Source organism: Nipponia nippon, unplaced genomic scaffold, assembly GCF_047370975.1.
Source record: "Nipponia nippon isolate SJK-2023a ecotype South Korea unplaced genomic scaffold, ASM4737097v1 scaffold_3, whole genome shotgun sequence".
In the NCBI taxonomy this organism is placed as follows: domain Eukaryota; kingdom Metazoa; phylum Chordata; class Aves; order Pelecaniformes; family Threskiornithidae; genus Nipponia; species Nipponia nippon.
Window position 1 is genome coordinate 38,198,357 of NW_028262347.1, and position 25,170 is coordinate 38,223,526.

At 40.2% G+C, this 25,170-nt stretch overlaps 1 protein-coding gene across 3 annotated transcripts in view; it reads left to right on the forward strand.

The window, feature by feature from the left end:
- The first annotated feature begins 407 nt into the window (after window positions 1-407).
- Window positions 408-25,170, forward strand: part of LEMD3 (LEM domain containing 3) — a 50,982-nt gene continuing 26,219 nt past the window's right edge. For all 3 annotated transcript variants that reach the window (XR_015706216.1, XM_009463255.2, XM_087764055.1), the window contains exons 1-3: window positions 408-1,997; window positions 21,899-21,936; window positions 24,319-24,385. Coding sequence is in view for 2 of the 3 variants with exons in the window: in XM_009463255.2 (XP_009461530.2) it covers window positions 464-1,997; window positions 21,899-21,936; window positions 24,319-24,385 (1,639 nt within the window). In the remaining variant the exon portion in view is untranslated. The remainder of the gene's footprint in view (window positions 1,998-21,898; window positions 21,937-24,318; window positions 24,386-25,170) is intronic.

Here is a 25,170-nt window from a genome sequence, read left to right on the forward strand (position 1 = left end):
CCCGCCTGCGATCACGTTTTAACGCCCGTTTAGAGGCGGGCGTAACGCGGCGCGCTTCTGGCTCGACCCGCCCTTCCAGCTCCGCCGCCGCCAGCCCCAGCCGCCCCCCGCTCTCGCACCTCCGAGCTCGGCGGCCCCGGGCCCGCGGGGGCTCCGCACGCCGCCGCTTCCCCGCCCCGGCGAAAACGCCTCCGGGGCTGCCCTCCCCGCCCCTCCGGCCGCGGGGCGACCCCCGCACCGGGCCCGGCGCCGGGTGGGGTCGGGGGGTGGGGTGGGGGCCGCTCCGCCGGGCCGCCGCCGCTCCCGCCGCCGCCGCGCGAGGCCCCGCCCCCGCCCCGGTGGGCGGTGCCGGCGGGGTGACAGGCAGGTCTAGGCCACAGCCGAGTGCGCACGCGTCAGTTCCGGCGGGGAGCGCGGCGCGGCGCGTGGGTAGGAAACGCCGCGGCGGCGGGGCGAGCGGAAAATGGCGACGGCGGCGCAGCTGACGGACGAGGAGCTCTTCTCGGAGCTGAGGCGCTTCGGCTTCTCCCCGGGGCCGGTCACCGAGAGCACCCGGCCCGTCTACCTGAAGAAGCTGAAGAAGCTGCGCGAGGACGAGCGGGCTGGGGCCCGCGGCGGCGCCAACAAGACCCGGAACAGCAACAACAATAACACGGGGGCTGGAGCGGCGCCGGGCGGAGGCGGCGGCGGCGGCCCCGGGCGAGCGGCCCCGGGCGCGGGCGCCCGGCTGGTGGGCGCCGAGCACCCCTACCTCCCCGGGGCTGCCGGCGGGAGCGGCCGGAGCCGCGCAGCACCCCCTGCCGGGGGCGGCAAAGTGCTGCTGGGCTTCAGCTCGGACGAGTCGGATGTGGAAGCCAGTCCCCGGAGCCAGGCCGGCGCCGGCAGCAGGAGGGAGCGGGCTTCACCCCTCTTCCGCGGCCTGAGGCCCGCCGCCCCCCAGGGCGCCTGCGGCGTGAGTAACAGCTCCCCCCCGGAGGAGGCGGCCAGGCGGAAGCCCAGCGCCTGGTGGGGGGCGGCGGCCAGGAGACCGGCGGCGGCTCAGGGGGTGAGGGAGCCCGGGGACGGCGAGGAGGAGGGAGGGGAGGAGGACAACGAAGAGGAGGAGGAGGAGGGCGAGCAGCAGCGCTGGAAGAACCGGGCGGTGAACGGTAACCGGCTCCTCTCCTACGGCGGCGGCAGGGACAAGTACTCCGACTCGGAGGAGGAGGAGGCGGGGGCGAGGGCCAAGCAGCAGGTACCGAAGGAGGAGCCTGCAGTTCGCCGGCCCAGACGGAGCCTCGGCAAGTCTCCTGCTCCATTCATAACAAGCAAATGCGCTGCAGCCGGCGCTGGCGTGATGGAGACGGGCCAAGAAGGGGCTGGCGGAGGCTGTGGTGCTGGTGTAGTCGTAACGAATGACAGGGCGGCGGCGGCGGAGGCGGCGGCTGCTGCCGGGAGTCTAGACAGGGGCAGGAATCGGGAGGAGGAGGCGGCGGCGGGAGGAGGAGGAGGATGTGAAAATCTGGACTCCAGTCCTCCCAGCCCCAGATACCGCGTTGGCCTACCTAAGAAATCCCCTACAGTAGTGTTGCTGCCACCGCCGCTGACGGACGTGGACACCAGTAAAATCACGGAGCCTCCAGGCAGCGTTAGGAAAGCGACCAATAATCATGTTCTTGGCGGTGCTGCTGGTAGCTATAATGTTGAATCCAGGATCTATTCAGCTACTAATAGCCTTCCCCCGGGTGGAACCACCTCCTCCCTGAGACTCAACCACTCCAATCATACGGGTTCAAATCATACCTACCTGAAAAACACCTACAAGAAGAATCTCTCAGAGCCCGAGGAGGAGCTTCTGCAACAGTTCAAAAGAGAGGAGGTATCCACCACTGGAGGCTTCAGTGCACATTACCTGTCCATGTTCCTCTTAACTGCTGCATGCTTGTTCTTTCTGATACTGGGATTCACATACCTGAGAATGAGAGGTTCTGGAGTAGCTGAGGATGTGGGAGTCAACAGTAAGTATTAGGTGAAGGGTAAGAGCAGTTTCTTTCTGCGATCTGGGTATACAACTGTTAATTCACCTTTGCATTCCCAGGCATCCCTTACTGAGCAGTTGTAGCTTCCACCTTGGTATAATCTTTCTATATAGGATGGAGTACAGAGAAATTGTCGTTCCTTAAGTACATACCTTGCAAGCTGGTATAATAAGCTTGCAAGGCACTTGAGGATAAACTCAAATCCTGCCATTCCCTACTGTAGTCTGTGAATACCTTGTTTTCTAGCATGTTTTCTTCACAAAGCAATTTTATGTGTGCTTTTTCAATGTAGCAGATCTATGGTTAATAGAGAATTGACAAGGTAAGGCTTTATGCTAGTCTTGCAGAAGTAATCATGCACATTTAGACACCTGGGATTCCTGCAGGGCTAAGATTTGACTGTAATTGTTTGGTAATAAAGCAGGTTGTTTTCATTTATGCGTACTGAGGCTTGAAAAGGATGCTAGGTTGAGATGATGTTACACACTACAACAAACTTTGTGCAGTGAATGCTGGGCCTATTGTGTATCGTTTTCTAGTAAGTACTTTTCTTCTAAATTTAGTTGAGAGTATGATTGTACCTGAAATACTGTTGTGCTTTAGTTTGAATTTCAGAGCACTCTTTTTTTTAATTGTGAATTACTTGGGAGCTTCTTTAATATGCGAAAGTAACTTCTTGGAATGGATTTAGAAACTACCATTTTCTGTTCACAAAGCATACGAAAATGGAAATGTACCACCTAAGGGTGGTGATTCATGCTAATTAAATTCTTGGCTGCTCTGAAATGGACAGTGGAGATTCTAACATCAGAAAGAAAAATCATGCCTTTGCTGCCTTAATTTCTCATCAGGAGCAATGAAAAATTATGCAAAAAAGCTCGTTTTGGGACAGGAGAGCATTAGAAGGTCCTTGGGGACTTGTGTTTTTCTTGAAATGATTGAGGAAGGTGTGTGGGGTGTATACGTGTGCATGTATTTCTTTGTATAGATAGTAGAGGATTTGTATACTCATGTGTGGGCATGTATACAGTGCCTTGTAAGGAGTGATCCCACTGTTAGATTGGGATCTGCTAGATGTTACAGGGCAGAAATAGCAGTGTGGGCTTTTTTTAATCTTCTTCCCCTCCCCCTTTTGAACATTATTCATTACGTTATGGTAGCAGAATAGTTCTTAATTCTGTTTTACTCTCTTTGGTGGGGGGAGTAAAGGATTTAGTGTTTGGAAGGACAGTAGCAGCATTTGCAATGGTTTCGTTGCTGTCCACATGGCTCTTAACTACTGTTCAGTCTTGGTTTTTGGGAAGGCTGTGAGCATACACAGGTGGGCTAAAATTAGACAGAGTATAGTGTGACTGTTGGGACTACTCATAATCATATTCTGTGGTTAACTTCTGGCCATAACTGCTAGGCACATACATAAATTTTCTTACGTACTGATAAGCTGTGTAATTCTAGTAAAGTGTATTACATTTTTTTTTTTTCCCTAGTAGTGAAATCTGATGATTTTTAATAGGGGAGAAGTTCTGTCAGCCTACTGGGGTAAACTTTCTGACTGTCAAATTCAGTGGTTGAGTTAAAGCTCGCATGTCATGCTAATTGATAAAGCTGAATGTCTCAGCTATGCAGATAGCAATAATACTGTGAGAAGAAATCCACTCAACTTTTTGTCTTGGAAGAAGACTTCGTTTTGAATGTGTGAACTTTCCTATAGAGCATGTGGGATCACTGCGTTGCGTATATTGCTCTTAAAAAGTTAACCCAGCTGGAACTGATACACAGGGAAAATTGTTCTCTTCTGTCCTTTTTCTTAGGTTAGACTGCCCAGCCAAAGGTCTGGTAGCTCAGTGTCACTTGATGGTTCAATTAAGCCAGTTCTTGACCTGTTCCTATTTGTTCTCTTTTCAGTGGAACTCCTGAAAGTGGATTTCCTGAAGAATTGTTCTGGCAGTGGCACTGAAACTTCATCTGTCCTTCCTCACAGCCCCTGGGTTTTGCAACTTACCAAATGGGAACAGGGGGAATAGGGTCCATGGGAAGAAAGGAACAGCAGGTTTTGTGGCTAGCTCCTTTGATAGGAAGAGGAGCGGGCCTCTTGTTTTAAGTAATGTGGGAATGAGCTGGGAATTACCTTGCCCATATGCTCAACACATGCTTACTAAATTCTTACTTCTCAAATGGGCATACGCAGTGAAAATATGGTAGGTCTGTAGAACGGGCAAGAACAGACAAGACGGGCCAATAAAGACTGGTTGCTACTGGGAAGGGAAAGAAACCTGTCATCTCTTAGATGCTTCCCTAAGCTTAAATATCATCTGAGTCCTTTGGCTCTTCTGCTTGTGTGGGTGTATTCTCTGTTTTCATTATAGAAGCAGAACTGATTCATCCATTTTTATTAAAAAATAATAGCGTACCTCAAGAAACAACCTTTCAGTTAGGTGATTGGATACTGAGTTTTTTCTGTCTCCTAGCTGGCTGTAGGTAAGATTATGTTGGCTGAAAATGATTTGATTGTGAAAAACTTGGTTATTTTCAACTTCAAACTATTACCGTAAAAGGTTTTAGGATTCAGTGGAGTTGCACTGTACCCATCTCCATAATTATCATAGTTACTGTAAGAAAACAAAAAAGGCAGTTATTTGTATATTTGTGTGGCTTCTTATTTTAACTTTGCAGGGAAAGATGCACAATGAGCTTAATGTTCATTGTCGTAGTTGTTCATTACCTAAAATGGAATTCAATCAAAATGAAGTGATATTATATGTGTGACATTGAAAAATATTTATCACCAAGTACGCCCAATATCAGCACTTAGAATAGTTGTCAGGCTGTAATCTGAGAACAGAGGAGGTGTGTGTAACGGGGGAGGCTTAAAACTAGGTGTTGGGATTGAATTTAGGCCAGGTAAAATAATATAGATGAGAAGTGGTATGCAGAAAACTTAAGAGGATTGTTGCTTATATCATGCATAATATTAAAATGATTTCTTATCCAGAGCTCTAAAATAGCTATGAAGTGCTTTAGTTTTTCCCCACATGCGGCATGAAATGTTCGAAGACAAATCAGAATTGGGCTAATTCTTCTGTATCTAACCTACATGTGGTCACTTAGGGTAAGGTTTTTATGCATTTAGCTGTCTAAAATGCAGATAAATATCTATGGGGCTTTTCCTAAAGCATCTTAAACCATTGAAATTAAACTACTCTTTAAGCTTATGTAAAAGACTGACTAATGCATAAGCGCATATTCTGCTTGCTCTCTCTGACAGTGTTGTATGAGAAAAGAGAAGATCAGTTTGGGCTTGATGCTGGTAACCTCATTCATGTGGCTCTTGCTGCAAAGCATGTTTTGCTTGCACCTGCCTTCAAAATACTGTAGAATTGTATCAACTTCTTGCCAAGCCAGCCTAGTATTTTGTCCGGAAAATGGTAGAATTGACTTTTGTCTACTTCCTGGGGTTCTTCAAACCCTGAAGAGTTGTCTCTCTCTTCCAGCTTCTTTGGTTTTGTTTTATGATGTTACTCTGAGCGTCTCAAGTGACTGCTCCTGGGAGTTAGTTCAAAAGTTATTTTTCATGGAAAGTTGATAACAATATCAGATCGGTAGACATTGCTTTCAGGTCTGGTTTACTTTCTGAAAGATGAGGGCACTAGCACAGGTGCTGTTTAGGGTTGTAATCTGAAATAGGTTGCATTTAAGTTACTCTCACTGTTTCTGCTCCAGTACTTTGCCTGGAGAGTGGCTGATGTAGCAAAAAAACAACAAAAAGTAATCCCCAAACTTGCAGGTAGGTCTTGTTTAATATCTTATGTACTTATTAGGAGAGGCTTTTGAAATTGTCATCTCTTGCTAGTAATGTTGGTGTTTCTATGATAGTTGTAACAAAACAACTGCTGGGAGAATAATCCTTACTATATTTGCTACAACTTGTGTTTTTGAAATGTTAATTCAGGGAAACTTAGCAGTTGTGTGTATTGCAAGTGGAAGCTTATGCAAATCACAATTCTAAGAGTTTAATTTGATTCCATTGATGTTCCTTTGTTCTTGACTTCTAAATCTCTCAGGTGTTAAAACTTCTATGGAATTTTATGCAGGGAATTTCGTTGTTGAGAAGTTAGACTTGCTGTAGAAAAGACAAGATGACTGTTACGCTCACAGGCCTGCAAATTGCTGTTGAAGTGCTGTGGTATTTCACAGATAACTGTTACAAATCTACTTGCCTTCTAAGATCACCTTCTCAGAGTCTGTCTTCTTGACAGTGTTGGCTTCAATGGAGGAAAATGAATTTTGGATAAGAAATATTTATAGAAGAGAAGATAGTAAAGGGAGGAAGCAAAAGATTTGGGGAGTTCCTGTGTTGTATGGCTATTAATGTTGCTTGTGCTTTGCAAGTGATGCTCTGACTTGTATTTGGCAATATAACCACTTCTTCTATTGACATATTAGCATATAGCTCTGTTTCACTTTCTGTATATTGCTTTAAACTCTAGTTAGCAAGTATTTCTCTTCTAGGTTATACAAAAGAAAATCCTGATGTGTATCTTAGACTAATCTGTCTCGTAGCTGATCTCACTTCTGTGGTTTGGTGAGTTTTGGATTAAGATCAGTAGATCAAAAAAAACCCTAGGCTGCCTTCATAAGGTAAAGCCAGGCAGTATAGATAAATTTCCTTAGGATTCTTGACATTTTTGAACTCTAGTCTTCCTTATGGTATATCAGAAATAACTCTTAAACAAATAATTACAAAGGAACAGGAGGAATGAATTTGGACAAGACTTGTACCCAGGAAAGTCCAAATAATTGTTACATAGTGCAAAATAGTTCATCTTAGCTGACAACTTCAAATCCTTCCTAAAGGATAATACACAGTCGATTTACCTTTGCAGCAGATCTGCAGTATAAAGTATAAATATGAAAATTTTTCATCAGTATTTGAAACAGACATTCTGAAGCTGCGTCATTTTTGTTTTTTAAGGAGATAGGTGTGTTTGATACTTTGTTCAGAATACTTAGAACTAACTTGTTTGGCATTCATATCTTGAATGTGCTGCTGTTGGCAGACATGCACAAAACTTTCCTTATGATATGACTTTAGATATTCTTACAATGACATTTTTTCAATGTTACTGTTGTACGCTACGCTTTTTTGTGACGTAAGTCATGAGAAATCGGAACTAAAATTACTTGCCTGGGGAGCAGGGATGCTGAAGAGCTCTGTCAGGATCTGTTTTCACTAGATATCAAAAACTAATTGAAAGTTTGCACTCCATTCCATAGTGCGTGCTAGTTTTCTCAAAAGAAAATTTGGTTTCTGATGTGAGAAAACTAAGGCGGATCTAGGATCTGAAAGCAGATCTGTTTGCAACTTTTCCATGCTTATAAAGCATTGCAGACTAGAAAGGAGTGGGAAAGCAAAAAGCAAACTTGTGTGTGTTCTGTTAAAACCTCTGCCAACTCTAGTAGTGATCTTCAAGCACAATGCAGATTTCTTTCTGCTTAGGACAGATGCATACAGTGATAATATATGCAATGGAAATATTTTAAGGAAGAGTCCATGATACTCAGGGACTTAAATTTAGCGTTGTAGGAGCCCCACTTTGCACTGCTTCATAATCTTTAAGTATCCCAGTATGAGAGGAGAATCAGGCCTGCAGTCTTTCTATTCCTGGGGACCAATTGTGTTTCTAAAAAATCATGTACATTTAATTCCTGTTGACATCTGTGTTTCATCTGGGAGTAGTAGGTCACAAAATTCTGGCTTGATTGCTTACCCAGCTAAGCTGGCAGGAGCGCTAGAGTCATACCGAGCTGATCCCTGTCATGCTTCTAGACTTGTGCTTCAGAAATAGTATGAAGATATGAACAGGCCAGAGCTGCTGTTTGAGAAAGTTTTGTCACTTAACAAAAGAGCATAGGTAAGTAAATTAAGCAAGTACAACAGCTTTGTTGATGAAAGTGCTGTTCCTGTGCTATGGAGAAGCACAGAGTCCATTGTAATCATGAGGCATATATTCCTTACATCTTTAAAGTTCTTGTGGGTGTTTATATTCTCTGGTAAAATTAGTTGTCTGTTGTGATTTGTGGTAGGTTGAGGGAAGTAAGTTGACTGGTTAAGGGATTGTGAAATCAAGGTATATTAAGGAGAAAAAGGTGATTTTCAGGGGACTTGCATGTTTGCTAAGTACTTCAGTAGTAGTATCTTTGTCCTTACTCTTCCTTTCTTGGCTCCTACTGTTGCTGCTGGTAGGTCTAGAGTTGTGGGAGGAGGTGGCAATGCCTTTGTGATTATAATAAATGAGGACATAGTGTAACTCTGCCACTGATCAAAGTAACCATGACAGCTTCTGTTCACTGAGGAATTCTGATTTAGAAAAACTTGGAAAAGGGGAAGTGTTACTGATGGAAAGAAGCATACTGATGGATGGAAGGATAGGTTGAAGAACCACTGCACAACTGAAAGCTGATCTCATAGGTTCCTTTTGTGTAGAAGGTTTGCTCCAGTTTATGATGCCTGATGTTGAGTCCTGTTGTAAATATATTAAAAAAAAAACCATCAACTTCTTGAAGGAAACTGATGACACGAAGGCTTTGCAGTTGATGTCAGTGTGCTGTCCCTAGAAAATGGGGAATAGCAAACCAAACTTGATGCTTTGACTCCATGCAAGTATGGCCTCTTTGTACAGCTGGCTGTTCAGATAAGATGCTGCTTTGATGTTGTCTCAATATTTGTACAGTTTTTCGATCCAGGCAAATCAAGGCTTTGGGTGCATGCATCTCTAGTCTTGAGATATTGCTAGCATTCTCTCCTAGAAACTTTAGGGATTCTGTAGAAGTAATGCAGTAAGCTGCTCAGCCCAGCTGGAGGAGTTGAAGATAAATGTAGGTAATGGAGATGGAAGATTGAATGAAGTATATTTAGATTACTTGAGCATACCATGGCATGAATAAGAAATCTTCACCGAGAGGTGTTGTTTGTAATTAGGAAAAATAGTATGGCCCCAAACTGCTGTACTTTGGGTTTGGTGAGTCCTTTTCTCCAGTATCCTTATCGTTGTCGTCTTTTCCCTGCTAGTGTGCTGTACTTCCCACAATGCTATTTAGTGCTGTTTCTCTGTTCTGCTGTGTGTTTACAGTCTGCTGTGGAGGGCAAGAGGGTAAGGAGCAAGTGAGCATGGATGCATGCTAAATGTGAAACAGGCAAACGTGGTGTGCCTGTTGGGCCTAGTGTGTGGGAGGAGATGTCCTATTATGTCTGGTGTTTTGCAGAGATGAATTCTTTTTGCAGAGGAAAGGATCAAATTTTCTGCTTACTGAGGGTCATATTGTAACACAGGTATCTTGAATAAAGCTGCCTTTTTAGAGTCTTAAATTCCTTTAGCTGCTTTAAATGAACTCTGAGTGACAGACTGAATTGATATAAAGGCTGTTTAATGTGGGGAGGAGAAGAGGTAGGGGTTTAAAAAGAGAGGTCTAACATAGAATTAAGTGGCATTAAAACTTCCTAAGTAGTCTACAAGATCCATTGAATTCTAGTGGTGTTGTGCTAGATAAGTAAAAAATAGGTCTGTTCATAAATGAAGGATTGTAGCCCAATTCTCAGGCCAGTTTTTCTGTCTTAGAGAAGGCCATTTACTTAATTAAAAATTGGAAGATGGCTTGTTAGAAAATAATTGTTTTATATACATACTAAGACTTACTTCATAGTGCCTTTATTCATTTAAGTCTTAAGACAGGGTTTATATACAGGTCACATCCCCTTAACTTTTTCTTTATTGAAAAAGTACAAGAAACTTTTATACTTGGACTCACGGCATCGTGGGTAAATGCAGCATCAGCCTGTCCTTGCTAGGCAGTCGACTGAACAAAACTTCATCATGAGAGGACTGCTGGGATGAGTTGGATAAATGTAGTGTTATTTCAGACTAGATTTTAAGGCCTTATCTAAATCTTAATTTTCCTTTTCTCCACAGAAAAGTGTTTCTTTGAAGGTCAGTTAAATCTCTGAATTGCTTATTGGAGAAGCCTCAGACTGTCCATTGACTTCATAACTGCTTATGTTAGCTTTTGGATATTTTCAGTAGACTGCCTATTAAAGCCACTCACCTTAACCATCTGTCCCCTCAATACTCATCATCTCACTATGTAGTTATACAATAAAACATTCCACAGCACACTCATTCAGTAATACTTATCCCAGTGTCTGTTCAGTATCATCAGGCTGCACAACACAACCTCTCATGTCCAGTATTCCCATGTCTCACAGCACAACTTCATCAAACAAATTTTTATCTGAATTTGTACATGTTGTTGGTCATACAGAACAGAAGTCTAGCGAGAACTGAAACTCGTCAATAGATATTGAGCAATGGACCATTTACTGTGAATGAGGGGTTTCAAGTATCAAAAGGTAGATATGTCATTTTTTTGTTGCTGGTTTTTTTTTTGTTAGTGTTGCCTGAAACAGCTCTTGGTTGTCGTGTGTGGTGGTTTGGTTTTTTTTTTTAATTTCCAGGATATTTTCTGGGAAATAGTAAAACATTCATCATGAAATTTTCTGTTCATCTCTGGCATTTGACCTATATCTAAAAATTTACTGGGCTGTTTGTTCTTTTTCAGGTGTCATGCTTCAGACAACCAAAGAGGGTGTTTGTTCATTTTGTTGAGTGACAGACTGGGTGGTGCATGTGTGACAAACCCCTGAGAGGCCTCTTTCAGGCTGTGGAAATCCACAGTCAAACCGAATTATTGGGGAGGGACCAGTCCGGCAGTCTTGCTTGTGCTGTTTCTCATTCTTGCACATTCCTTGGAAATAGTTTGCTGTTACTTTGTAAATAAGAGAAAATTATTTATGGAATTCCTTGGTGGGATCCTGAAAAGGAGAGGATGATGTCAGGTTCATCCTAGTCTATTTCTGTATTGGTTTGCACCTGATGATCCAAGAGAGCTTCTGGAGGTGAGAGGCGTAGTGTGTTTCAAGGAAAAAGCTGAAAAGGCGTGTGCTTTTTTTTTGTGTGTGTGTCTCAAAGGAACTTCATGCTGTCCTGGGGAGGCTTTGCCTAGCTGTGAAAATGAGGTTAGAGATGCAGATTTCCTTCTGGAGAAGGAACTAGTCTCCCTACTTATTTTTGGGATTTGCTTCTCTTATCTGTAAGCGTGTGAAGTACTGCTTATGCAAAAGCAGCTTTGGATAAAGGTGTTCCTAAATCACTGTGGGAAATGAGGAATCTGAGCTGTATTTAAAGGATATATTCATGTTTGGGTACTTTGTTTTCTATATAATAGCAAACACATGTTCATTTTTATATAAACGCAGAAAAAAATAAAATGGAGTGTTGAGAACATCTGAAAGAGCCATACTGTTGTACTCTCTGTACAGTGTCCTTTGAGCCAGTAGTTCTTCATTTCTCATCGAAAAACAGAAATACCAGCCTTTTAAGTAGTCCTGAGAGCTCCTTCATTCAGAATGGGCAGGTGTATATGCACAGTCTGACGTGGTGATCGTAAGCGTATTATGACCAGTGTCTAAGTTTGACTTCCATCAAAGGTGGTGCTCCCTGTAGAAATGCTCTAGACTTTTTTTTTTTAGCTTGTTTATATTGAGCATTAATGTGTCTGTGTACTTTGGAATTGACAATGCAAGGGGCTAATGCATTTTTTGATGTACAACTTTAAATACTGTGTTTTTTCTCTTGACCTTCAGCTAAAGATGCTGCTTATGAGCTAACAACAAAAATGTGCATATTGAGTACAAGTGCACATGAAGTAGGGATAAAACAATTGCATGTTAAATCCAGACTTGTTTTATTCTGCTGTATAAGATGTGTGGTATTAAAGTCATTCCTCTGGAGGGAGAGCAAACTGTGGAGGGAAATTGCATACAAGTAGCAGCACTGGGGAGGAGCTGTCCTGGTGATTTGAGGACCAAAGGCCAAATAGGGTCTGCCTATCCCTTCTGTAAGGGAATGAATTAGCACGTGATGTTCTTTGCCATTCAGGACATGGGAATGTACTGAGCTTCTTACACAAACCTTGGCATCAGACTACTAGCTATATGGCCAGCTATGCTTCCTTAAGCATGAGATAAATGGTTTGAGAAAGGAGAGTTAAAAATCTTGTTTTGTAAACTTTGTTCTATAGTTTAAGCACCAGCTTTGTACTACTATGTAGTGACTTACATTCTACAGAGTTCTCATGTATCTACAAATAGCCAATGATGTGGTAAGGTTTTACGGTCCCCAGTGTTTGAGATCTCGGTAAGAGTCACTTGTTCTTCCTTTCCATCCTCTTTTTTTGCTGTTTCTGTATGGCAGATGAGTTTCTTGCCAAGATAGGTTCTTCCTTTGCTCTAGATCCACCTGGCTCAGGAGAAGTGCGCACAGCACTGCTAGAAAATTCATTGGCTTAATCCACGAGCTGATGATGTAACCCTTTAACTAATAGGCGTAACCTATGTAATTAATAAACAATTATGATAACAATATTGGAAGTCTTAGTTCAAGCGGACTCTTCAGCTGAGTATAGGACCCAATGGCAGGGCATGTATTTAAAGATAATAGTGATGTATGGCTGTGTGGTAGTCCAGTTGTTCCCTTCAGATGATAATTTTTTTTTGAATCAGCCACTTTATGCTATCAAACAAATGCAGCTGGTATGGTAGACAGCCTGGAAGGTTAGCTGACTCTTTAGAGTCTTAGTCCAACTGAGTAAAAATGGAAGTTACTGAATATTGCCTACTTTTATTAATTTCCAGTCTTGAATTACTGCTGAGCTCATCCTGGTTTTGAGCTCTGCAAACTTCTGCTGTATGTGGTGGGCAGTTTTCTTTCTGTTTAGCTAATATGGGTACTTCTGGTAAGCTGGCTGCTGCTTCCTCTGTGAAAGCTCATCTTTGTCATGGCAAGAGACCTGCTAGCAGCTACGTCTGTATGTCTTGCGTAGAGTAAGCTCTTTTTTTTTTTTTTTCTCCCTAGGATACACTAGGGCACCTATTTTCAGAGTTTTACTGCTGTGTTCAGTTGCATAGATCATTGCTCAGCAATTCTGCTGCTCTTAGTGCAACAAGCAGTGATAGACTGATGTGTTCTGAATGGTTAAAAGGACAGAGGCACAGCACACCCCCAGTTTTAAATATGAAAAATCCCTGTGTGATCTTTATCTTGACTTTGTTAATGTCTTTGCTCTCATGATTGAGGGTCTCTTTAAGAGTTCTGTCAGTGCTCTCCATTTGAATGTTATCTTTGGATGCTGTAAACTGTTCATACTATTATAGTGTATTACTAATACTTTGTAACTGAAGTCTATCTGGAAGAAGAGGTTATAACTATGTATTTTTCAGTCAAAACTCTTCAAGACAGGAATCCTTCCTGCTTGTATGAGATCACAGGAGTGTTTCTATCCAGACTGGGCCCCTTGGCAGAGTAACAGTAGATTTAATATTTAATTGCAGATTGCCATTGATTCTTAGACCTGTATTTTAATAACACATGCTTTATGAGTTTGCTTTCCATCTTGAACTTTGGAATTTGAGGAAAGCAGACTACTTCCTAATTTAACATTGAGCTGCTTGTGCTGCCATGTTTTCAAGGTGGAGTTTCCCCTGCTTCTGAATATCTTTTTTTTTTTTTTTTCATTTGTGTTCGTTTGTTGAAGTCGTGGCTATATTTTGACCTGACAAAGTGTAGAGAGCTAAAATATTTGGGAGGGAGCACAGAATGATAGAGAAGAGCTATTACAGAAGGCTATTCTGATTCTCTTGCAAGTGAAGCTATCCTCTACCCATTGTAAAATGCTGGTAGGTGTCTGAAGTCTAAGGTTTCTGCTGGTAATGTTTTGCTGCTAAAAGCAGTCTGAGTATGCTTCATTGGGATCAATGCAGGCATAGAGGAGATGGAATCTGGGGTGAAGACCAGTTCCTGGGTGGATGTAGCTGCTGGAAGCATTGTCTGGAGTGTTTGGTGACTGGCTCTTGATGCTCCTGATGACCGCTCCCCCCCCCCCCCCCCCCCCGAGTTAGGAGTATGAAACACTGCTCAAATCTTTTCTGCCCACATTTCTCATCTGTCTATGGAATTGGGGAAGTAAGATGCAGTATTAGTTTCTTGCTGATAGTGGTGGTCTAAAGCTTGTTCTGTTTCTTGGTGTGGCTGCATCAGTTCTTGCTTGGGCTCATTTACTTGTTCCTTCATCTGTTGCATACAGTTATTTTCACAGGGTCTTCTAGTAGGAAAAAAACGAACTTTCATGCTTTTTTTTCATATATGCATGCAGGTTGCACATTCTTCCTTTTGAAACAAGCAGTGTCTGTACTATAGCACTGTAGGTTTTTTGTGGTCGTCCCTGGCTGTCCGCCCCCCCTAAGTCTTGCTATAATTGATGGTGATATTTAGGGAATAGGAGACCAGAAAGAAGGAAAGGTAGTCTCTTTGTTAATATTTGCAGGTATTAGTCGGAGGTATCAGCATTAGTCTGAGGTATCACCGTTAGTCTGAGGTAAAGCTCTGTTTGAAATGGGCACTTCAGTACGGTAGATTCTAGCCAGCAGCAGTATTCGTGGAGTGAATGTGGCAATAATATAGAGGAAACTCCCTCAAAAGTCAGCTCTGATGTCTTGGCAACTATTTCAGTTCTGGATTTATTTTATAAGGCGCTTTGCTTAAAAAAGGTGATGTTCTTAACTGACTTGATACTTGTAGTTTCAGAATAGTTTCAGTTTTGCAGTACTGGCACATCTACAGATACTACACAGATTAAGATATTTTAATCTTTTAAGCACAAAACTTATGATTTCTAGGTTTTCAATCATTAATACAAGTACTAGAATGAAACTAGTATTTTTACTCTAGTGAAACTGAATAATCTGAGAAGCTCTCCCAAAATACTAGTCTCTCTTCTTAAATATGGACCGAATTGACATGACTCTTGTAAGATCATCTTTCAACATTCAAGTCTATTCTAACCAGTATTTAAATAGGCAGGAGTAGATTTGAGTGTTTCTAGAAAGGGTGATGCAGCTGAAACACGAAGTTTTTTTTAAGAAGCAGTGAAGAACTCTAAAGAGGAATTCTGGTATTTCCCATCCTTTTACCTAAAATAATGAAGACTGCTATTTTCAGGGCTGATAGAGAATGTGTCTGAACTGTGTATCACAAATAAGATAGTTTTAATTCTTTTAGAGAAGGGTTTTGTCAAAAAAAAAAGTGATTATGAAATAGTTTGGTTATATCATCAACCCTTATATCACCTATTCACAAACAGAATTAATTCAAATGATATTGGGGAAAAATTATCAATAAAAGCTCTCTAAACGGAGGCAGTTGAAAAACTGACTTGGTGTTAAAGAAAGATTCAGCTATTTTTAGAATTCTTTAATGCTTGTCGCTGATTGTGCTGCTGTTCAAAATTGGCATGGCCAAGGACTATTCAAACTGTAATGGTGTACTGATTTAGAAATATAAAAACTTTTTCCAAAGCACACAAAGATGATCTGTAGTGCAGGAATTGCTCAGCTTGACATATGACTTGGTGTGTTAATATCAAAGCACAGAGATTTGGCCTACTGATTCAAAGTGGTTTCTACCTGAATTAGCACAATCTGGAGATGGAGGTCATGCAAAACCGCTCATTTGTTTTGAGCATTGAGTAATTGCAGAGAGGAAAATAAAGGCAGGATTATTTTATTTAAGCTGCTTGAAAGATGGAGCTCTGGAATAACTTATTTCCTGTAATAACTTACTTGTTTGGTTTTCTTTCTGGCATTTTAAGGTTTAGGAGCTTTAAGAGACAATGTTTTAGAACTGTCCTTAACACACAGTGTGTCACTGGGTGGAATCAGTACTTGACCCCAAACTTACTGAAAAAAAATTCCAGATCTGTTAGTTGATGTTGAAAGTACTTGGACTGTAAAATTGAGAACTTGTTTCCAAGTTCATGTAGAAAAAGGCTAGGCTAAAGGCCCATTTCGGATAGCAGTGCTTCCAGTATTGTTGCTTCCTCTGTTAACAATACGTTATCCAGATAATGTATTTTTTTTATTAAGAAAACATTCTAATGGAATGTTTTAGGTTAGCATTAGGTTATCCACTTACTGAATGCACCTTTACAGGACAAATTTTGGAAAGAATGCTCCTTCTGTTTTGGGATTAGTCTGCTTGTGATGTGGTGGGTGGGGAGGAGCAAAGTACTTTTCTGTTTGCAGGAAGGAACATTCTTGCTTCTGCAGAAGTTGCTAGCTTGGAAGTGTGTGTTGCAGCATACAGTCTCTGAATCCTTGTGTGGACGGTATTCGGCACTTTTGGTATCATCACATTGAGCAATTAAGTGCTTACAGGTTAATTTGGATCAGTCTTGTTTCTGCAGGTGTGGCTTTACAGCTCCTTAAGGTTGCTTTGGAAAGTTGCTCTTTTTTGTTTATAAAATCACATTATCTGTTCAGAAATCGATTATAGCATTGCAATGATTCTGTTAAAAATGTTAGCTTAATATTCAGTAGTGGTCAAGAAGGAAACAGTGGTAGGAATTTTTATTTTTTTAGGAAGGGAACTGAGAACAAAGTGTATTTGAGAGGATATATTTGAGGATATCAGTATGGTACTAATAATCCATGGTGCTCCTTTATTTTGAATAGTGTCCAACTCTGGTCCCCAACCTCAGAAAGGACACAGCAGAGTTGCAAAAAGGTTCAGAGAGTAGTAATATGATCAAAAGCATAGTATGGCTTTCATAGCAAGGAGGAATAGGACTCTTGAGTGTGGAAAAGTGAGGATGGAGGGAAAGACTGAGAAATGAGCTAAAGGCATGATTATTATGGAGAGGGTGAATAGGGTCTGATTACTTGCTGTCTCCTCTAATACAAGGAGGAGTTTCTCAAGTTAACAAGTGGCAAGGTCAGAGTAACTAGAGAAACTGTTTTTTCATACATGCACGTTTAGGTTGTAGAACTCTTTGTGACTGTATGTTGCTGAAAGTAAAAGCTTGCTTGGGGTTAATGTGGGATTAGACAAATTGGTAGAGAAAAATACATTGGAGTTGATAATTTAGGAAAAAAAAATAGCCACTTCAGTCTGTCTAAGGAAGCTTCTGAGGTACAAATTTTTTTTATGACTGGGAGAATACTCTGTTGAAGTATCAGCATATATTTCATATTCTTATGCTCTGACACTCATTTTTGCAATTGTTCTGGTGATTTCCCCCCTCCAGTTAGGCACAGGTGTCTCAAAGAGTAAAACTTCTTGCTACTGCTGGTGGCAGGATTCTGGGCTAGTCGAATCCTCGGTTTGTCCTGGTGTGACTGTTTCTTCAGCTGTAGTGGAAGGATTAGCTGCTTTTTGGTATCCTAATTTGGTGACCAGAAGGTAATTGAATCTCTTATTTTGGTACCATGTTAGTGATATGGTTCTAGCTTATGTCCTAAGCAAGGGTATTTTTATTTGTGCATGTCTTCTTTCTAGGTGTGACTGCCTGTGAAGCTATGTCAGCCTTTGGGACTTGTACCATTAAGATTCTATGCAAGCTGACTTGTGTGTTCGTGAATGTCTGCAATTGGGCTGCAACTTCATGTCTGTTAAACCATGCTTTGAAAAAGAGGAGAAATCCCACTTTGTGCTCCCTGTTCATCTTACTGAAGAAAATGAAACCCTTGTAAATACTGTGTCTGTCTGCGATTGTTACCAGTGTATTAGGGAGGAAAATGGGTGGTGGTGAGTGGTTTTATTGTTACTTTAAAGATGAAAGGTTCTGTATTCAAGTGAAAATTAACCTTGTATGTTGCCAGTGACTGCACTTGTATTCCTAAAATTGAGCATCTCTGTGAGGTGGCTTGGTATGCGCATTTGTGTTGACAGCTTTGGCTGGAATGCTTTGGAGCTGTGCTGTGACCCTTAGCTTTGTATTGATGACTTTTGTTATTTGAGACTGACTAGTTCTGCCATTCCGAGGAATTCTCTAAGTCATCATTTACAGCTTGTCCCAACAGTAATATGTGTAAATTAGTTACTTCTGAGGGTCATTAGTAGTCTTTTCAGTTAACCAGAACAATATTTGTATGCTGCTTTCATTTCTTTTGCAGGCTTTTCAGTAATCTTACTGTCTTGTTCTTGATTAACTGGCATTTAAATAAGATCACTTCTTAAAAATGGAATTTAAATAACATATCTTTTCCTGTTTTGAAATCAAATTTCATGTGAAGATGATGTCCCTTAGTGTGCTTATTTTTTGTTTCCTTCCATGTCTGGCTAAAGAATCCTATTATCATTACACCTTGCCAGGAATAAAGCTCTTCTCCCCATGTATCGAACTTTCAAGCAGAATGTTTAGCTATTACAGTGTATTGGGGGAGTCGGTATGGTTCCTTTTGTCAAGTTTTTGAGGCTTTTCTTCCATGAAAATACTCTTGCTCTTTTATCCCACAGCTAGTATTCATGCGTGGCCAGGTAACACTGCCGTGTTTCTCACCGTTTTGCTGCTGTCTGGGGCGTTATAATGCATAATGAGATTGCCATGTCCAGGTAGTTTGCTGCATCCCTCCTTTGTGGTTGTCAGTTGGTTGGCTAACCTGGCGAGAAGATCCCTGGGACAACAGTCAGGAGATTCCTGGTTTAGAAAATTATCTCTAATTTTTAGCTTTGTAGTATAAGTAGATGAGAATTTGTTTTCTGAAGCTCATAAAAACGTGAGCTTGATAGATAGACTACTTTCAAGGTCAGTAGTTGTTGTTGTATGGTAGAGGTCTTGAACCCTTTTTGAGGAGGAGCCTTGGAAGTATGATATGTTCACATAAGAAACTCTTCTATTAGTAATTATTAAATTAATGCTTAGTTTGGTAGAACAAGAACTTGTTACTCTTAGAACTATACTTACCTATTTTAAGAACTGTCAAGAAACCTTTTGAAGCAATAATGTTGATGTAATGTATTGAAATACCTTAGATCTGTTGGAGTAGATGAAAACTTTACATCTGTGGCTGGAGCAAGTGGGAGGATTTGGTAAGAGCTTAGATCCCGGACAAAAGAAAGGCGGGTGGATTGAGAACAGAGGAATTACTGAGGTAGTTAAGGAGTGGCCTTATTAACTCAAGTTAATCAAGGTTATGTGGTAAATAGATGCAGATTGATTAACAGTTGTTAATTGCATATGCAGCTGATAAATTGCTGCAGTTGCACTTAGCATACTTGCCTCTCAAGGCATCAGGCATCCTAAACTATATTAATGTCTTATATAAAATGTGTCTCACTTATTGGTTAACTTGCCATAAAATCAGTAACTTCAGAGGGATTTCATGGAAATCATATAGTGTGAGTTAAAATAATGAATTACAAGGATTGTTAAATTTTTGTGATGGATAATATTGGAGGAGAGGGGTTTTTTTTTGGTCACTTTAACCACTATGTATTTGTGAAGGAGAGGCAAACATTGACATCTCATCTGGATAGCTTCATTAATTCTGTGTTTTAATTTAGCCAAGCATGAAGTTGCTCACATGCGAGATTGACTTTACACTGGGGTTGTGATGCTGGGAAAGTCTGAGCATAATAGCACCATTGCCTTCACTTAATTGCTATACTGTCCTAGCGTATGTAGAATTGCAGCTGATAGTTTCCAGTTTGCATCTTTGCAGGCATGGAAGTATTGCGTTTGTGTTTGTTCCATGGCTTTCATCGGTGCTAAAATATGTGTTTGTCAGGTATACTGAAATCTGCATGCTGTGTCTCATGCCCCTCCCTTCCCCACCCCCTCCAATCTGAAACCATAGAATAAAGATTTCATGTATGCTCAATAAGATTGACCTTGGGAAGAGACCATAATTACATAATTATCCTGTCTGGATAACTAACGATCAAACTGGGAGGTTGGCAGTCATCTAGAGCCTTGGCTGTGTTTCTAATCCTATTTTAGGCTATTTAGATTAAAAGTTTAGTGTACTGGGAATGTTCTGCTGAGTTCATGAATGAAATACATAGAAGCTTTGTGAAGTTGGTAGCTTGACAATCTAATAGGCAACGTCTGAGAACTTGCACCTAGAGAATGAAATCACAACGTGGTATAGGGCTTGGTTTACAAGAGTGCTTGAACATCTGCTTCCTTCAGTTTTAATTAATCTGATATCTGAATGAAATATTCAGATGTCTGTGAAAAGCAGTCCCTGTGTTTGGGCAGTTTTGTATTTCTTTTTTTTCCATTTGTTGTGTCAGAGGAAGTTGAAGCACTTATTGCTGTTGGGTAGGTAGCGTGCTTAATTTTCTTCTGAGCTCAGGCAGCTGGATGAACCATTGTTTGCAAGAGTCAAGCTTTCTTCTTCACTCGAAAGCATTTTCATTGCCCCACTGTTTTATACATTCTTTGTTGGTTGTAATTGTAGAAACGTGTTCCTTACCATTGCTACATGTAGCAGCAATGAAATGGTAATCATTCCCACTTCAAACTTGCCTTTCAAAGATAAGGTGAAGTGGGTCAGCATCTGGCTGCTGCCAACAGTGCTATGGAAATTTGTGCAGGTAATAAAAGTTACATTGTTTTACAAATAAGTAATTTTTTTGTTATAAAATCTTTTTTTCAGTTACTTATCCAGATGTGGTTACACTTGGCAAAGGTTAGGGGACACCTGCCTTATAAGCTGGTCCTTAGTTTCTTTTGTATCCTTCATTCCTCCTAAATGAGAAATCTTGCCATGAATTTGATCTAGTGTGTCCACCTTTATTTCTCTTATTTTTCCCATTTAGAACTAAATTAACTGATCAGCTTAATAATCATGGTTGTGGTTCAGGAGTCAAGATATTGTCAGTCAGCTGACTGTTGGGGAGGCAACTCTTGATATTTTGTGAATATGTTTATGCATGGGAGTGACTTAAAGAAGTCAGTGCTGAGCCCTGTCAGAGGCATCAGACCTAGAAGTAGTGGAAAGTACTCTTTCATTTGGAAGAACTCTTTTTGTAGAACTCTACATGGAGCAGTGTGCCCCTTCAAGTGCTGCCTGTTCTTGGTGTGTTTTCAACATCAATATGATGACATTTGCAATGTAGACATTCAACTTTGTGTCAGGTTTCCCAGGATACTTTTTTTTTCTTTTGTTTTTGTGCTTGGTGAACTATGGTCAGTAGAAGCTTCACTTTCTGTTTGAATAGCATGCAGAACTACTGATTTCTGTATAAACTCAAACTGTGGGTGAAACAAGAGTTTGTTGCTTAGAAAGGCAAGACAATATGCTTTAATGGTGATTGCTTCCTGCCTTTAACTTTGCAGTGACCAGCTGGTTGGTCTTAAGTGGAAGCATAGCATAAATTACTTGTCTGACGTGAACTGCTCTTCCTTGAAGAATATATTTTTGTAGCCAAGAGGAATATAATAGATAAACTTATGATTTCAGGAGCTGTGGAAATGGTTTTATTTAGAAAGGAAGGAATGGTCCTTTAGTCACACTGCGCTTTTCACGTGAGCTCTCAGTGTGTCATCTTTTATGCTTGTCAAAACAGAAAATGGTGATGAGTTGTACAGCTTTGTGTTGTATGGATTATTACTTAGTAAAAAAGTAGTTTTACTTTTTTTAACTAGACACTAAAAAATGTAAAACCTTCAAATTATGTTTTCAGTGCAATTGAGTCATTAAAGCAAGAGTTTGGCAAATGGCAAGCACAGTTTTGTTTGCACGGAAATAGCTGTGAAATTTGCAGATATACAAGTTTCTGGTTTAACCTAAATGCTAGTATAGCACGTTATTAAATGTGAAGTTAAGTCAAAGGTTAATAAGCTGTCTAATTGTTATTTGTCATATTATGGACTTGTTTGGTTTTATCTGAAGATTACAGTGTTGTCATAAAGCTACAGTGTTGATATACCTTTTTAGTATTTTCAGACTTCAGATTGAATTAATTTTTTTCTCTTTTTCTTGACAGTCAAGAATCCTTTGAGTGAAGAACTAGAAAAAATAAAAGTAAGTAAAACCACTTAATATTGAGATTTTAGTCTGTCAAAATATTCTATAAAAGCAATATAGATCTGTTCAGAAGGATGCAGTTTCAGAATGTTTTGCATGAGATGAATGCATTTCTTGCACTCTAATGTTTTAATTTTTTGTTTTTAATCTTGGGCAATATAACTCGGATTACAAGATTTGGCTGTGGCACACTGGTTGCTTTATATACTAAGAAAATGTTACATAATTTGTGTTGTAGAGCTATGAGGAAAAAATTGTGTGGTAAGTTTTGAGACTAAATTTATCAGTTTGTCTCTTACTGTTACCATTTGGCTTTTCAACCTTGAAAGGACAGCTGGTAAGAGATGACTGACTTGAAACTCCACGATCTTACTTAGTGCCATAGAAGAGCAAGGGTTAGCCTCCATCGGAAACTGGATTAAGAAGTTTGTCTTTTTCACTTTGATTCTATTCTGTTACTTGTTCCTGTCTTTGCTCTTTCAACTGGAATATCGGGATAACCATTTTTGAGATGTCACCATTGAAGGGATCTGTATTATTCTTAGTTCTGCAGCATGTGTTTTGGTGGTTCTCTCCTCTGGCCTTCAGTCTTTCTGCCTGGACCGTAGACATAGTGATCTGTTTTTGCTAGGCATGTATAAGCAAGTATTGCAAGGTAATTGTGTGGGTGGTTTTTTTATTGTCTAGGATTGAGTTCTCCAAAAGTGAATAATGCCATATTTTAAGTAGGTAGCCTTGGCTACTTTCTTGGGCAGAAAATGTTTCTGAATCTTTTGAACAAATTAAATTTTGTGGGGTCGATTCTGAGGATTCTTTCAAAATGGCTTTAGCGCAGAGAGAATGCATCTTGTGCATTGGACTTAACAGCTTGAGAACCTGTTTTGTATGTTACTTTCTTCTGTGTCTCTTGTGTACTGTTCCATAGTAATCCTACTCCATGCTTGATTGTTTGTTAGCTATGAAGGTTATACTGTTCAGTTCCTTCCTTCATGTGGTCTGACTGTTAACTTATGAAAAAAGAATTTGGTGATAAAAATGTTTCACATGTCTGTCTCAGTGTAGCTAATGGTGAAGTCATGGGTGTACCTGCTGGCAAATAAATGGAACTTGGAGTACTGCTGTTGGTGTGTGTGCCTGTGTGGTAGAGGACTGATTTTCCTCTTCTGCCATGCCCAGTATTTTCCAGCCAGGAAATGAGTTAATAAGGTTGGTTAGTTTCCTGGAGAGCACCAACTATATCAATTTTATCTCAATGATGGTTTTGTAGGACCAGAATAGGGAGAGGTGATGCTGGTAATTGTTGATATTGTCTATGGGAATTAATTCATCAAATGTTTGATCAATGAAAGAAGTATTCTGCTTTTTGGTAGCAGTTTTCTTATGGAAAAAAATAGGAGCATTCAAATTTAAAATTATGTCAGACAGTGCTGGTGTATCAGGGAATTAAAATATATTTAATTTTTTTCAATGTGAGTGTAATCAGCAGATGCACAAACTGGAAAATGACTTTCCTTGCGTATTTTCTGATTAAAGGCTCTAGTCTTGTCTCAGCCATTTGACTCTGCCCCAGGAGTCAGAGCCAACTTCAAAAAAAAAACCCAACATTTTAGAATGGCCTTTAGTACTCAGTGTATGTAACTGCATCTTCCTCATCTTCATATTTTGAATGATTCCTTCTAATACAAAATGTTTCTGGATTTATTTCAATGAAATTGCTCTATATCTTGATAAGTTTAACTCCCCTGTAAGCAACAATCATCTTATATTCATGTTTGTTTTGGGAATTAGGCCTTTTAATGCTAGTGGCATATGCAGGAGGTATCAACAATATTGCATAGTCCACAGCTTTCTGGTGGTGGTTGTGGTTTTATTTCTTTTAATTAATTTACTGTGGTTTGAAGGTAGACAGCAAAAATATTTGCTATGAATTTTTTGTGGGAATATGACCAGATGGTACTTTTAGTGTGGCTTGTATGAAGTGTCGCTGCACATTTATTAAGAATAAAACTGTTGGTTTTTTATATAGTAGCTATAAAAAAAAACCAAACCCAAACCACCAAACTTCTTTTGGGTCATTTTACTGTTTTCTCAGTAGTATTAAAATAACCTTTTGAGCTGTCAGTTTTAACTGGCAGATCATCAGAGTCCAGGCTGCAATCTAGTTTAGTTTCAGACAAGATCTGAAAAATAAATATTGTGAATATTTTGATTCATAAATCTATTGCTTGCATCATTGTTGATATGTGAAACACTGCAGCTTTCCACCTGTATATGTAAACCATTTTTTTTCTCATGGTATATAAATATTTTTGGGTAAATGGAAGACAGTGCATCTCTACTAATGTTTGTTTTAGCATTAATGTGTTTTTCTAATTCTAGGAAGATGAAAGAAGTCTTATGATGAACAGCTTATATGCACTTCATGATAAATTGGCACAAGTAGCAGGTAACACTTTAAAAATATTGTGACTAAGAGTGTTATGGCAACAGCTACAGAGAAGTCTGTGCTTAGTGATTTGCAACAACTGGTTTATGCTGGGACCCTGATAGCCATTTTTGGAAACTAGAAATCCCATTTCTAGTAAACTTACGCTGCCTTTTTCACCAGTGTAGCGCCTTTTGTTGCAATGTTTTTTAGTTAACGGGATAGGCTGCTGAATATTGTCATCCTGTATGGTTTTTGATCTAATGTCTTAATGCTTTATTAATCTGATTTCATTAAAAGGTTTAAATATGCTATATGTGGACAGGAGTATGTACTTCTTTTAAAGGCAGTTATTTCACTATGGTGGAAAAATGTCTGAAAACCAAAATATTTTGCAACAATCAAAATGGTTACTAATACAATGAACAGTAGTGGCTGAACAAGATTGCCTTGTTAGACAAAATAGTCCAAATTAACCATACTAATTATATAGTAATGAAATACTGCTGTATATAGTAATGTGTCAGAGATGGTGTTTAGGATTAGTATTAATTATTGAATATTCAGAGTAAAAAACACAGTGCTTTTGCCTAGAGTCATAATTAACACAGCTTTAAACTGCGTAAGTATTTACCCATCACAATCAGGAAATGGTAAAGTTAAGACTGTATGTATAACTTTGGCATCTGGTGAGTGTGAGTTACAGCAGAATCTATTTCATGACTATTAAGCTGTTTATTTATCATCCTTGCTTACTTAACCCATAATGTGTTTAGGAGGCAGTGATTTAGGTTTTTTTGGTTTTT